A 12,809-nucleotide genomic window follows, 5' to 3' on the forward strand; every position below is an offset into this window, starting at 1 on the left:
ATTATTGTCCAGGAAAATGATCCCACTCTGTGTTTTACCATTATATACAGTTTGCTTTTACTACTGCATTAAATTGTATGTTACATTTTACAGGTGTAAATGTTTAAGGTTGAGATCATTTGACCTCAACATCACAATGCATTATATTTTATAAGATCATCATATATCTGTGTTGTTGCTTTCCCATGAAAACCATGTGTTTCTAAAAAGTTAATTGGTCAATTGGTTCACAAAAAAGCACTGTTTACAGCAAATCTAAGACTGATTTTAATGAGTTAATTCAGTTTAAGAAGGAGAAAAATTTAATTTCTACTTATAAATGAATGCTTAGTCCTTCAATTTAGAGCAAAGAATAAACATAAACAAAAAAATATTACCTGAAAAGTATTTAAAGTTGTCAGACAAATAGTTGCTTCTAAGTGTAAAGTTACAGCTGATTTTAGAAGATACTACATTATTTAGCAAAAAGCACTGGGAAAAATTAAATCTACAGCTTGTAGGGCTTCCCTTACTGACTGATATGATAAAAAATGTCCATGTCAGGTACTGTCAGTATTTATTACAATAAATGTAGAATAAGTTTTTTTTTTTTTTAACGTTTGAAGGATGAATTTTTTCCCCTGGGTGAAAACTGAAGAAACCTGACTTTTACTTGTGGTTTAAAATGACTTTTTATGATCAGAACATGTGAAATATATCAGAAATCCAGTGGTAGAACATTTAAAACAATTATGATGAAAAATGTCAATGTTGAGCAATTTTTAAAAATACCATGTAAACAAAATTAACCCTAAAGGTGAATTACAAATGCTCATTGCAATATTAATCACATTATAAAATTATACAGTATTATGACATTTGTCATTATTTTTATTAATTTTTTAGTCAGCCCCCTGTTTGAAATCAAACACATTAATTCAATTTATCCTTCATACTTGTCCATACAGTGTAAGCAGCACTGACTGATGTTGCCATTTTGCAGCATAGTTTCCATCTTCTCTGTAACTGTGACATTTCTAAATGGAGGAACTCGTTTTAGAAATGTTAAGTGGTCTATTGCTCTCTCACATTTTGGAAACAAAACAAATTTAAACCAGATTTTATACAAGCCAGTGATAATAAATGTCAGGAAGACTGTTGATCCATTTGCACTGTAGTCTGGTAGAGACTAGAACTCTACCTCACCGTTATTAAAGTCTTCCTTAACTTAAATCTCTTTCTCACCTGTGGGTTCACGGTTCTTGGCGTCACGCAGGTAACGTAGGGCACATTCGTAGTCACCCAGGTGATAGAAGGCGATCCCGGCACGATACATGGCCTTGAAGTGGTCTCTCTGGTGGCTCAGCACCTTCAGACAGTACTCCTTGACTCTCTCATAGTTTACCAGCTCTGACTGCAACAGGCACGCTGCAACACAGAAGGGACACATTAGCTGTTCATTTCCAGATGCATAACTTGTAGATTAAGTGATTTTAAAAAGCAAGAAAACTGAATCATTTCTCCTGTATGCTCCTCCTTCAGGCTGTGTAGACAGCTTCTGTCTCATTAAATAAAGTTTAAGTGACTCGTGGATCCCATGAGTAAAAAACAAAGACATGGATATTTTGCTGACATCTCACTCTGAGGCTTTTAAAAGAACCACAGTGAAATCTAGTCTCCAAAGCGCTTCCTCAGGATGGCAGTGAGCTGACTATAAATAGCCGACACTAATGTCTCACAGTGTAGAAAAGGCACAAAAGTATCGTGCAAGCAGTTTGACCCCTGGGGCAGGAGAGCAATGCTTCGACATGCAAAATACAAGAATGGAGGAAAAAACTGGCTGGAGGATGATGGATTGAATACATGAGGATACTTAAGTCTCATTTCACTGACGAAGCAGATGTGTTGTAACTGAGGGCGGCAGGAGAAATGAGAAAAGAAGAGCAACTAAAGAGGATGGAGTGGCACAGATACTTATAATTTTTAGATACTGTAAATTTTCAGTTAATTGTACTCTCTACATTTTAGTGCTGATATCTGTTCTCTCTATGAGTTATATTTTGATAAAAGGCTCATTACTTTGGTTACTTATTGTTACATTATTATCACATGTATTATTTATACTAATATTTAATTTGCTGATATTGGCCAATATCAGTGTCAGCAGCTGCTATTTTCACTAATGACAGTGGCACTTTTTTCCATAAGTTAATATGATTTAATTTTTGCTTACTGAATAATGCACCTTCCGAATGTAGCTGCAGCTTCATCAAATGCTTTAATTTTTTTGTGTATATTATAATCTTAGTGTTTGTTGGTGTTGTTGCTTTTTTTTTTTTTTTTTACCTGGATTTATTTTATTTTCTTGAGCTATTCTGTATCTTTTATCTGTATCTGTTCAGAGTTAATGTAATTGCCCTATTTAATATGTATGCATTTAGGGGGGGGGGGGGGGGGGTAAATAACAAAAAAAAATCAAAAAAAAAATCAAATGAATCCACAGGTGATAATATCCTCACTGAGTCTTGGTCAAATTGTCATTTTAACCCATAAAGACCCAGTGCTGCTTCGGTGGCAGCTCTTAAATTAATTTCTCTATCCATTTAACCTTTCTTAAGCAATTCATCCCCATTTATTATAATATTATCTTCTGTAATTTTGCATTTCAGTAAAAATCTGGTATTTTCCTATATTTAATTCACTAATCATGTAGATGTTCATTAAAGCACAGAGTAAATTCAAAGGTTATTAGATCAAAACAGAGAAAACTGTAGAAAAAGTGACTTTTTCCAGCAAAAATATCAACCACTGAACATAACCAAAGTGTCTCCATCCACTGTCACTGATCCAACTCTATGGGTTTTACTGGTAAATCAATGTTGTAGAAGATGACAATGTTTCCACGGTAACTACGGAGTCTCTGAACGTTCAAATGAGTCATATCTGATGACCATGAAAAGATGACAAACTGCATTTTACCTGAAATATTTCAACATATTGATATCTTTAGTGCTTCAGAAGTTATTAAACAGTTTAGATCAGTAGATTATTTTGGTTGTAAGTAGCTGTTTGGGTCTTTATGGGTTAAGAATTGTTGTTGCTATTGGCCCACTGTTTTTCAATCTGTGAATCCCTGGTCGGAAAACATTTGAGACCAATTATGTGGAACAAAAACACAAAGAAAAGACAATTCCTTGGTGCACCCATCAGTGCATATCACCCAAAGAAAACATAACAAGACAAAGGTGAGGAAAGTCACTGTAATGTTTCAAATTTGGTTCCTTATAATGACAAGAGAATTGCTGATTCAAGCAAAGATAATGTTATTATCAATATTTTCACTGCTTTCTATTTCATTACAATGTGAAGTGTAGTTAACTTTGACAGAAACAGCTGGTTAAAATGTCCTCAAAGGGACTTTTTTGTTTTGTTTTTGCACTGAGTATTTCAGAGACTGCATTTTTTCACTTCTACTCAAAAAAAGTTGCCTCAGTACTTCTTTTTTCCTTTCTCTACTTCTTGTACTTTTGCTACCTTTGCTGCTCTAGTCTTTTGGGATGTGTCAGGAGCCACGGTGGCAAAGTACAGCACTGAGACCAACTACATTTGAACCAAACTGCAATTCACTGAAAAACCGCACTTTGAAATAAGACTTGTATTTCATTGTAGTCATCAATCCTGCAGCTGTCTTACAGCAGCATTTCTCAGCAGGTCTGAGATCAGCCAACGTTGGAATAACTTCATTAGTAAATACACGCACACACACAAGCACACATGCACACATAGTTTTTAGTCCCCAAATGCTTTTAAACCCCCGCTGATGGCTTGGATATCTGATCACTCAAACACAATTCCTCTGGTGATCTCCACCACTTGAGGTTTTTCCACTGAATTGTCTTTTATTTTGTTCACTTTTCTAATTTCTTCTTAAAATATTTTTCGTCTGTCCATCTGTCCCTCCTCGTACTTCATCTGTCATATCTCTTCCATCCCTGCCGTCATCCCCTCCCCCTCCCCCTCCCCCTCCCCCTCCCCCTCCCCCTCCCCCTGATGTGACTCTGTTTTAACCCGGCCTCCAACCTCCCCCTTTTCCTCGGAGTCTGCCCTTGACACACAGACAGCTCTGTGAATAACATGAGTCAGGGACTATTAGCTGCGAGGCAGGGTGAGTCAGGAGTGAGAGACAGGAAGGGGGGAGGGAGAGGGATGAGGGCACGGCTGCAGGAGGATGAAGAGGAGGAGGAGGAGGAGGAGGAGGAGGAGGAGGGGGTAAAGTATAGGAGGGGTGAAAGAAAAATGTGAGACCTATGGGAAGATGAAGGAGGGGGGTGTTAAAACCTGTTAGAGCTCCTTGAACTGGTATCCCCTGTGTATGTGTGTGTGATGTGAACAGATTAGACAAAAAGCCAGTGCAGAGTGGTCAAGGACTAATGGTGCTTTATTAGTGACACACTGTCGTCTCACGCTATATTTGTGAAGACACTGAGTGAATATAAAGCATCCACCGGCTCCTTACCCTAACCTTTACCTCATTCTAACCTTAACAGTCTGCCGTGGAAGCTTTACAGATATTCAATGAGATCTGTTAGCAGAAATAGGATGTAATATTCATTGTTATGTTTTAATCAGTGTATAATCAGGCAAAAATGAGAGTTGTGTTTTGTTACATAAAAATAAGCCTTTTTATCTACATAGGGAGCAGCTCTGGTACCTTCCAGCACTAAGATATATTATTCTCACCTACTGTGTGTTAATGTGGACCAGATTTAATATCCCCTATCTAAAAAGCTCAGAAAAGACAGAACAATGGGGGATTTTCAATGCATTTTTGCAGCCGCTGTAAGTAAGGGTGGGGTCACACACTGCTATATATCACACACTGAAATTTAAACACTTCCAACAAGATTTTCTGTCACTAATTAAAACAAGAACAGATGACGTAGGTTGATTAGCTTGTGCATCAGAGTAGAGATGTTGTTTTCACCACCGTGACACAAACAGATACCTTTTTTTTGATGGAGTAATATATGTATTTACATGAAACTGGGTGATGTTTATTCATATAATGTCATTTCATTCCAGTGAAGCAGCTGAAAGTAACATAAACCACTGTACTGTTGACAGCTAACTTACAATAGATACACTTTTGTGCAAAAGCCTTAGGTTTGTTGTTCTAGCAAAGTCATAATGACCACACATATGCATTTGGGTGCTTCTATGAAACTGGTCCCTAAAAGCAGAACAAGATGTAGACTAATGAAGCAAGTCTAGAAGCACTTTTGGGTCAATTTTAAAAATAAATATTTACTGAGATAAAAGAGAAACTATTTCTCAGATATAACACATTTTCATTTGACGCTACAAGATTTGCATGTAACACGGTGAAAAGGACACGAAAAATACATGCTACTATTTTTTTTCAAATATCTTTTTATTCCCTCACAGCTAAATTTTGGCAATTGAAGTAAATATGCAAGGCAGAGTGTTTCACAAAAATTACCGTTGTTGCAAAATCACTTGCAATTTATTCGTGATTAAATGGGCACGTTCCGCATGTAATGCCAGTAGACATGATGGGTTATGCACGAAACCTTGAATGAGACTGCCGATTCATGAAAAACCCACATGTCTGGATTAGAAAAACCACTAGGATCGTCAAATTTAACACAGTGTCTTTATTTATAGCACTATATAAGACGATTTCAAGCCATGTTTTCAAGATCAAATGCACTGACACCTTGGTAGCTTTTCTTGTCCCAATTTTGGTCCTATTTTTGGTCCCAATATTTTATTAAAAATTCAATGATTTTGAGATGGCTCAGAGCAAGAGTATAATTTTTTGCATTTATTTGAGGTCATCATTAGGTACATCATGGGGGGAAATATGTCTACATTTCTCTTTTATTATTGGGTCTAAAAAGGTGGCAAAGTGCCAGGTACCAAAATAAACCCAGTTTCATGGAAAGACCCGTTTCTCAGTTTCTGCATCAGCGTATGTGCAAATGGAATACCAAGGAAATATTACACACCATTACTAAAAATTTGAAAATAATATGAATATTTTAGAGGTTCTGTGGCAACATCTGGACTGAGAAAATGACAGAAGACAGTATAAGTGCACCTTCTGATGCTCCAGTCTTGACCAGGACACTCCAGAAAAGGAGGTTTTTAATCTCAGTGAGTCATTTTTTTCCAGGTTCAATAAAGGTTATATAAATAAAAGTGTAAAAAAAAGAGAACTCTTTGGCATTACATACCAGAAGATCATTAGAGAAAACTCCCAGAAAATCAACCCAAGAGAGTTAAAGATGTCCTAAATCCAAATGGTCATACAAAATACTGACTTAACCCACTGAAGGCATTTATTTCTGTATCTTAGATTTTTTTCTGCATTTTCTTGCTGTATCTTAATAAAGAAAAGTATAGAGGCGTAAACAATACAACCCTGAAAAACCAACAAAGCTCAAGGCAGCCTAAAGCTTTTGTACAGTACTCTATATTGACTCTAAGTTAGCATTGAACATTACATTGCTTTGTGCATATAATTGGTGGCTCACATAGCCTAAGCCTACTCTGTAGAGGCTAAATCAGTATTGAAATACATCAATAAATTAGTACTCTACTTACTGTTTGGCTGGGGGAAAAAAAATAAAGATTATGCATTAAAATAGTTAAAATAGTTCATATTATCACTTGGATGTTTTGTTTGGTGTTTCTGGATTAAAAAAAATGGAATATGATGTAACTGAGAGGCCATACCCAATGACACTCAGAATAAAATAGTTGATTTCTTGGCACTTTGACACTGCTGAATATTTGACACAATATAGGTATACAAGTCAACATTAGCATCATATAAAACACCTTTTTTTTTATCATTATATCTTTTTATGGAATGGACATGGAAATACATCATCATAGCAACTTAGTGAAAAATAAAAACAAATGACCCTCCAGTTTTTTTTGCTTTGGGTGCAGAAAACATCCATCACTAGCTGTCAGCATATATGAGTTTAAGGAGTCCATAGTCACCGATCAGACTTCGTTCAGCCTTTGTAGTGCTCACTCACCTTTGATTACTTAAATTTCAATGGACTTTTGATAGATTAGTATCAATGGGAACACAGTAATCCTTTTAAAGAATGTATTAACAAGCTGCCCAGAATAAACAGAGCCAGGAGACTCACTAGTTCACTTAAAGAGAACTCTGATACAGCTTAATTGACAGTAGAACAATTTATCCAGAACTATGTGCAGAAACCAGGCGGGTCACCTGCTGCAGCTGCCATAGAAGTAAACATCAATAATCAGTCAGAACATAAATAAGTAAACTAAAAAGCAAAATTGCCAGTGGGACCAGATAAAGTCTGCTCTCTTGGGGGCTGTGAATGAAATCCAGTTGTTCCAGATTTGGTAAAATTAGTTCTTTTGGATTCTTATTTGGTAGGTCACTTTTTCCATTCTAAATATCTCTATTATAATTCCAATCCAGTCATCTAGGGAAGGTTGAATTGGGCTTAAAGATCCACTTGTAATTGTTTTCTTATTCGTTACCAAGAGTAATTGCAGCAGCTTTATCTCACGCCTACGTTCCAAAAAAACAAAAACATGACCTAGGTACAGGACATTAAAACACTCTGAGTGTTAAAGACTGTGCTTAATGAGGCCAGAAGACCCTTCCAGAAAACATTTAACCTGGGACACTCCCATATAAAACACCTTCAATACCCAAATGCAACTCTGTGTGGGGGTGACGAAAAGCTCTTAATGCAATATCCCCTTCTGAATATATTGTAGATAAATACTACATTTGACTACAAAAGTACACAAAGACACATGAGAGTTCCAACAGACACACACAGGCCTAACCCATCAACAAGACTAGTGAAAAACACTAAATAATTCATTGTGGACATCGGTGTATGGACAAATTCAATAACAATCAATGTGTTTTGGTATTTAGTGGTTGAGGTTGCGTATGTCTCTGCATGCAGTGCTTGGTGTGTGCTATGTGTGTTGAGTGTAAATGTGTGTTATTTTTATTTCTTAGTGTTTTCTGTATCTTATGACAGGATTAAATTTGCTGGTATTTATGAACTCAAATGTATTAATGTATGTTTTGTTAATTATTTCAACTTATGTGCTTTCATCCAAATAAGTCAGACTCACTGTCTTGAACAAAACACACATAGGCTAATAGAAAGAAGAACAAACGCAAGCCTGACAATCCTCTTATTTCAGTGAAGCTCATGACTCAGCCCAGAGCAGAGTAGGAAGGTCGAAACGATCAGGAGTCGGTTCATGCGGCTACAGTAGGAATCACCTCAGATGCCCTCCACAGCTCTTACACACCTCTCTGTAGCCTCCACTCCTCTGTTTGTTTTTACAACCGTCCAGCTACGACATGACGACTCTTATCCCTCCTCACGCCCATCTATCATCGCCCTCCAGCAGCGAACGAAGCAATGCTTTCAGAGGATACAGTTACAGCCCATAATGGCCTAATGGATGATGCAGTTAAGAGAGTTCACTGGTACTGACACACAAACACACCATGCGTACAGCAGATTCACAGGCAGAAGAAAACGCACGCATTAACATGGGTGACTGGATACAAGTAAGTGACACAACTACGCACACAGACATCCAAGCGCAGACTCACAAGCAGATGACTTTAAGCGAACTGTTTGATTGAAAAGATATGTAGCTATTGAAATGTGCACAGACACAAATAATGTGCACAAGTGGAGACTGGCCGGCCGCACCCTACTGGCCCATTAGGCAGATGGATGGCATGCCAGAGGAAATGTAGAGTGTGGTGAGATGCATTAAGGGTGTGATAATGACAGCATCATCAGAGCCGGGCAGGGACACAGACAGACAAAGGCCGATAAAAACAGCAGACCAATATCACTGGAGTCAAGGTGTCCCAAGCAGAGACACTGAGACACGTGTTGGACTCAGTGACAGACTCAGAAAATACACGTGACAGGAAACTATAATTTGATGTCAATTCAGAGCTAGTTCTTGAGCTAGCTGTCTGTATTACAGTCAGCAAATAAAAACAGCTGCTATAAAAGAAAAAGCAGAAAATAAATAAATGTGTACATATGAAAAGATTATTATCATTTCATTCTGTTTTTAGTGATGTGTAAGTTTGTTTATTTTCAGTACCAGTCTTGTGTAATATTGTAAAATTCAATTAACACAAAAAAAAGAGAGAAAAACAGCAGAAAATAGATAAAGATAGATTTGGTTCGCATTGTTTAAGTACATTATATTTGAACTGTATTATGCATATAAAATATTGTACTTTTCAACTTCAATACAATGATTTGAAGGGTGTAGTTATTATCTTGCAGGAGTGGTATTTACACAAGAGATATATTTAAGTGGAAATCTGAATTACTCTCATGCCATTTTTTGCTCTTCTACAATCCAACACTTGTAGTTACATTTTACACGACAAAACATATACTTAGAATCTAACATCTACACAGATTTACAGAAAGCATTACACATCAGCTCCACTACAGCAATGAAATACTCCTACTTGTATTTGTTGAAGATAAAACAGAATATTTACTTCTGCAACATGAGTATTTTTGCTTTTCTGTATAAGTTTCCACAGTGTCAAATCTTGAATGCGTAACAATACTGTCAAACTAATATTTGCTGAATATACCTGCATATCTAAAACATTTTCAATCCTTCACTTCTGTTAGAAACCATTTTTTCAGCTTTTGTTAAAAAAATCAAACCATATTTTGAATGAGTGTAATATCCAGATACAGGATTTACAAGTTTTAATAAAGATAAATACAATCAGAAGCTCAGACTGACAAATATTCTACATATTCTACAGACATGAGGAAAATACTTGTTGGGTATAGACCACAGCAAAATCACATAATTTTTTATTTTTGTTGTCAGTAAAAATGAAATGCACATATTGCCATTCCCACTAACATGTGAGTGATACTGCAAACATAATGTCCACAAAGATGATATGATCTTTTTGCATATTGTTCAGCCTTATATTGGAGTGTTTATTTATGGATATAATTACTTTAGAAAAGGATTGTGAGTACTTTTTACACCTGTGTGAACTGGTTGCAACTTAAAAGTTCCTGCCTGATCAAAACATGAGCAGACACAAACCAAAGAGGTTGGACGCCTCTGGGTTTGTCTGACCCTGCACTACAGCGTATCAGAAAGGGCCTGCAGATTCTGTTTTGATTAAAAATGCAGTGTTCCCACAGCTTTTATAAGTACAGGACAGATGAGAAAGGACGAATAATGAGATGTGAGACTCCACAAGAGGAGAGCAGTTCGGTCGAGGCAGATAGATTTGTCTTAATGAGGGACTTCATGTGAGGAAAAAGGAATGAGTGGAGGTTTTATGTGACGCTGTGACACTGGCTTTGTCTGCACTGATTTAGCTTCAGTGTAATGGGACTAAGTGTCTCCGCCATATCTCAGTGTGTCTCAGCAAATCACTGGCAGGTTTTAAAGAACTGCGAGAGTAGACAAAGCCCAGGAAATTAGAAAGAACAGAATGGGAAAAATATAACTGAAAACGTTTACTGTATGAATCTGCTCATTTATAAAAACCCCAACACATGCGAAGACAGCTGCCTGTTATGAATGTATAAATATGTGCCTCTGTGTGTGTGTGTGTGTGTGTGTGTGTGTGTGTGTGTGCCTGTTTCCATGTGCCTGTGCTGCTTTGTGTGTGTTTCCGTTGCCTGAATGCCGAATGAGAGGTGCGGTGAGTGGGAGTGGTTAACACATGCTCAGGAACCCCACTGGTTCGCCTGAAGCATCATGTCTCAAAAAACAGAGCCTGCATAGAGACTGGCTTTCATTTAGCAGACAGAGTGCCAAAGCCTGGGAGGAATAAAAGAGTCAGGGAGAGAAAAAAAGGCAGGAAGCTGAAACAAGACAAGAGAGACAGAGGGCAAGGGAGGACACAGATAGAGATAGAGATAGAGCAGAAAAAGCAAAATAATAAGTGAATTTCTGAATATAGTGGGGACAGACAGACAGTGTGAGAGGCAGAAAAAAAAAGCATGTTTTATCTTTCTGTCTATCACTTCACTCAGATTAAACGTTTTCAACGCCTCTTTCTCCAGATCACCTTGTCTTCCCTCTGGAGCCATGTTCCTCTCCTTCCTCCTCCGCTGTGTCCCTCTCCATCACACAGTCACAACGCCATGAGACGGCTAATTTAAAGCCACTCGTGGCCTCGGTGATTAGTCTGCTGTCCATCACCTTGTAATTAGTTCTGCGGGAAGATAATGGCAGATGGAGAGACCCATCACTCTCGCTCACCACCTACAGAGACACACATCCCCACAACAGCATTCATCTCTGACCTCGTCCTTCACTCCTCCACCCTTTTAATCCCTGTTCACCTTAGAACAAAGAGGCGTCTATCTCCCTCTCACCTTTCACCACAACTACTGGCTTTCCTCTTACAAAACATTTATTTTCCGACATGAATGAACGGTGCATAGTCATCATTATGAAATTGCCTCGTACACTTCACTGAAGAAAATCACATCTAACACACTGACGTCACAGCTCTCGGACATTGTAGCGCGTCTCTCCAGGCTGACTAAGAATAGCTCCACCCAAAGCGTTTTGCGAATGCCTTTCCTTGTTATTGAGAGGGACAATAATGCTCACAGTATCACAAAGGCTCATCTGCGCTGACATAACACAGCACAAAACATTCACTCTACCATCACCTGATTTATCCTTCTTCCTTTCTCTTCTTTTAAACCTCATTTTCTCTTCTGTGTCTTATTCTTGTTAAAGTCATCTTTTGCCTGATGCAGTTTAGGAGAAGCTGTCACTCACACAATGCAGCAGAATCTTGTTGGCTCACTTAAATCACTCAAAATGACACAAGGAATAAAAAAAACAGCTTTCTTTCCTCAGAGGAAATATACATAATGATTGCTGTGATTTGTTATTACTCAGATGATAAAAGCTCTTGCTTTCATCAAAAAAGCATTTTGCGTAAAACAAGTGGCGCAGATGATGTCTTTGATTATGTGTCACTGTATAAAAAAAGACGATGAAGCCCCATATGGTGTCAAAAAAATCTCCTAATTACAGGTTTTTATTGCTCTTGTTTGATGGCGCACCCCTCAGGAGTTTTCTGATGTGAGGAGTGACGGAAGCAGCCTAATAGATGAATCTGTAACTATTTTAGATGAAGACATGATGAAAATCTAAGGAGTGTACATTTAGAGAACTCTAGGTTGACAGGAAGTCTCTATGGCCCTGTTTACATTTGGTATTAAACTGTCTGTCAGCGATCCAAACACAAGTGGTCATGACATGTCATTGTTCACACCTGTGTGTCTGTTGTGTCTCTGAGGTGTCCAGCTGACCAATGACACTCATCCAATCATTCATTTAGATATTAAAACCATTAGAAAACACACTGATTGAGAACCTCATTTGCAATGGTGTTAAGATGCATACAATAAATATGAACACAACTTCAGTCAAACAGCAAAAAGATAAAAATGAAAATAAAAAACACTGACTATACCAGTTACCAATGCTATGTTTTTCATTTTATTACTTCCTGTAATTTCATTACACACTAGAGTTTTCATAGGATATACACACTGTTGCCTATAAAGTTGGAATAATTTTGTTTTCAGACACATTCGTCTTCTTATTCTGATTTATACACATCAGTATTCACCTTTGACCCGATGCAATGATTACATACTGAATACCAGTTACATTTGATCTGTCAAGAATAAATCATATGTTCACAATCATCTCATGAAAAGACGTAACACATA

The 12,809-nt window shown here is 37.4% G+C and overlaps 1 protein-coding gene across 1 annotated transcript in view; it reads right to left on the bottom strand.

Annotated features, from left to right (window-relative positions):
* ttc9b (tetratricopeptide repeat domain 9B) overlaps positions 1-12,809 on the bottom strand; it is a 35,636-nt gene that overhangs the window by 4,609 nt on the left and 18,218 nt on the right. The window contains exon 2 of the mRNA XM_030151833.1: positions 1,225-1,407. Within this exon, the coding sequence (XP_030007693.1) occupies positions 1,225-1,407 (183 nt within the window). The remainder of the gene's footprint in view (positions 1-1,224; positions 1,408-12,809) is intronic.

The sequence above is a fragment of the Sphaeramia orbicularis genome, chromosome 13, assembly GCF_902148855.1.
Source record: "Sphaeramia orbicularis chromosome 13, fSphaOr1.1, whole genome shotgun sequence".
NCBI lineage: Eukaryota > Metazoa > Chordata > Actinopteri > Kurtiformes > Apogonidae > Sphaeramia > Sphaeramia orbicularis.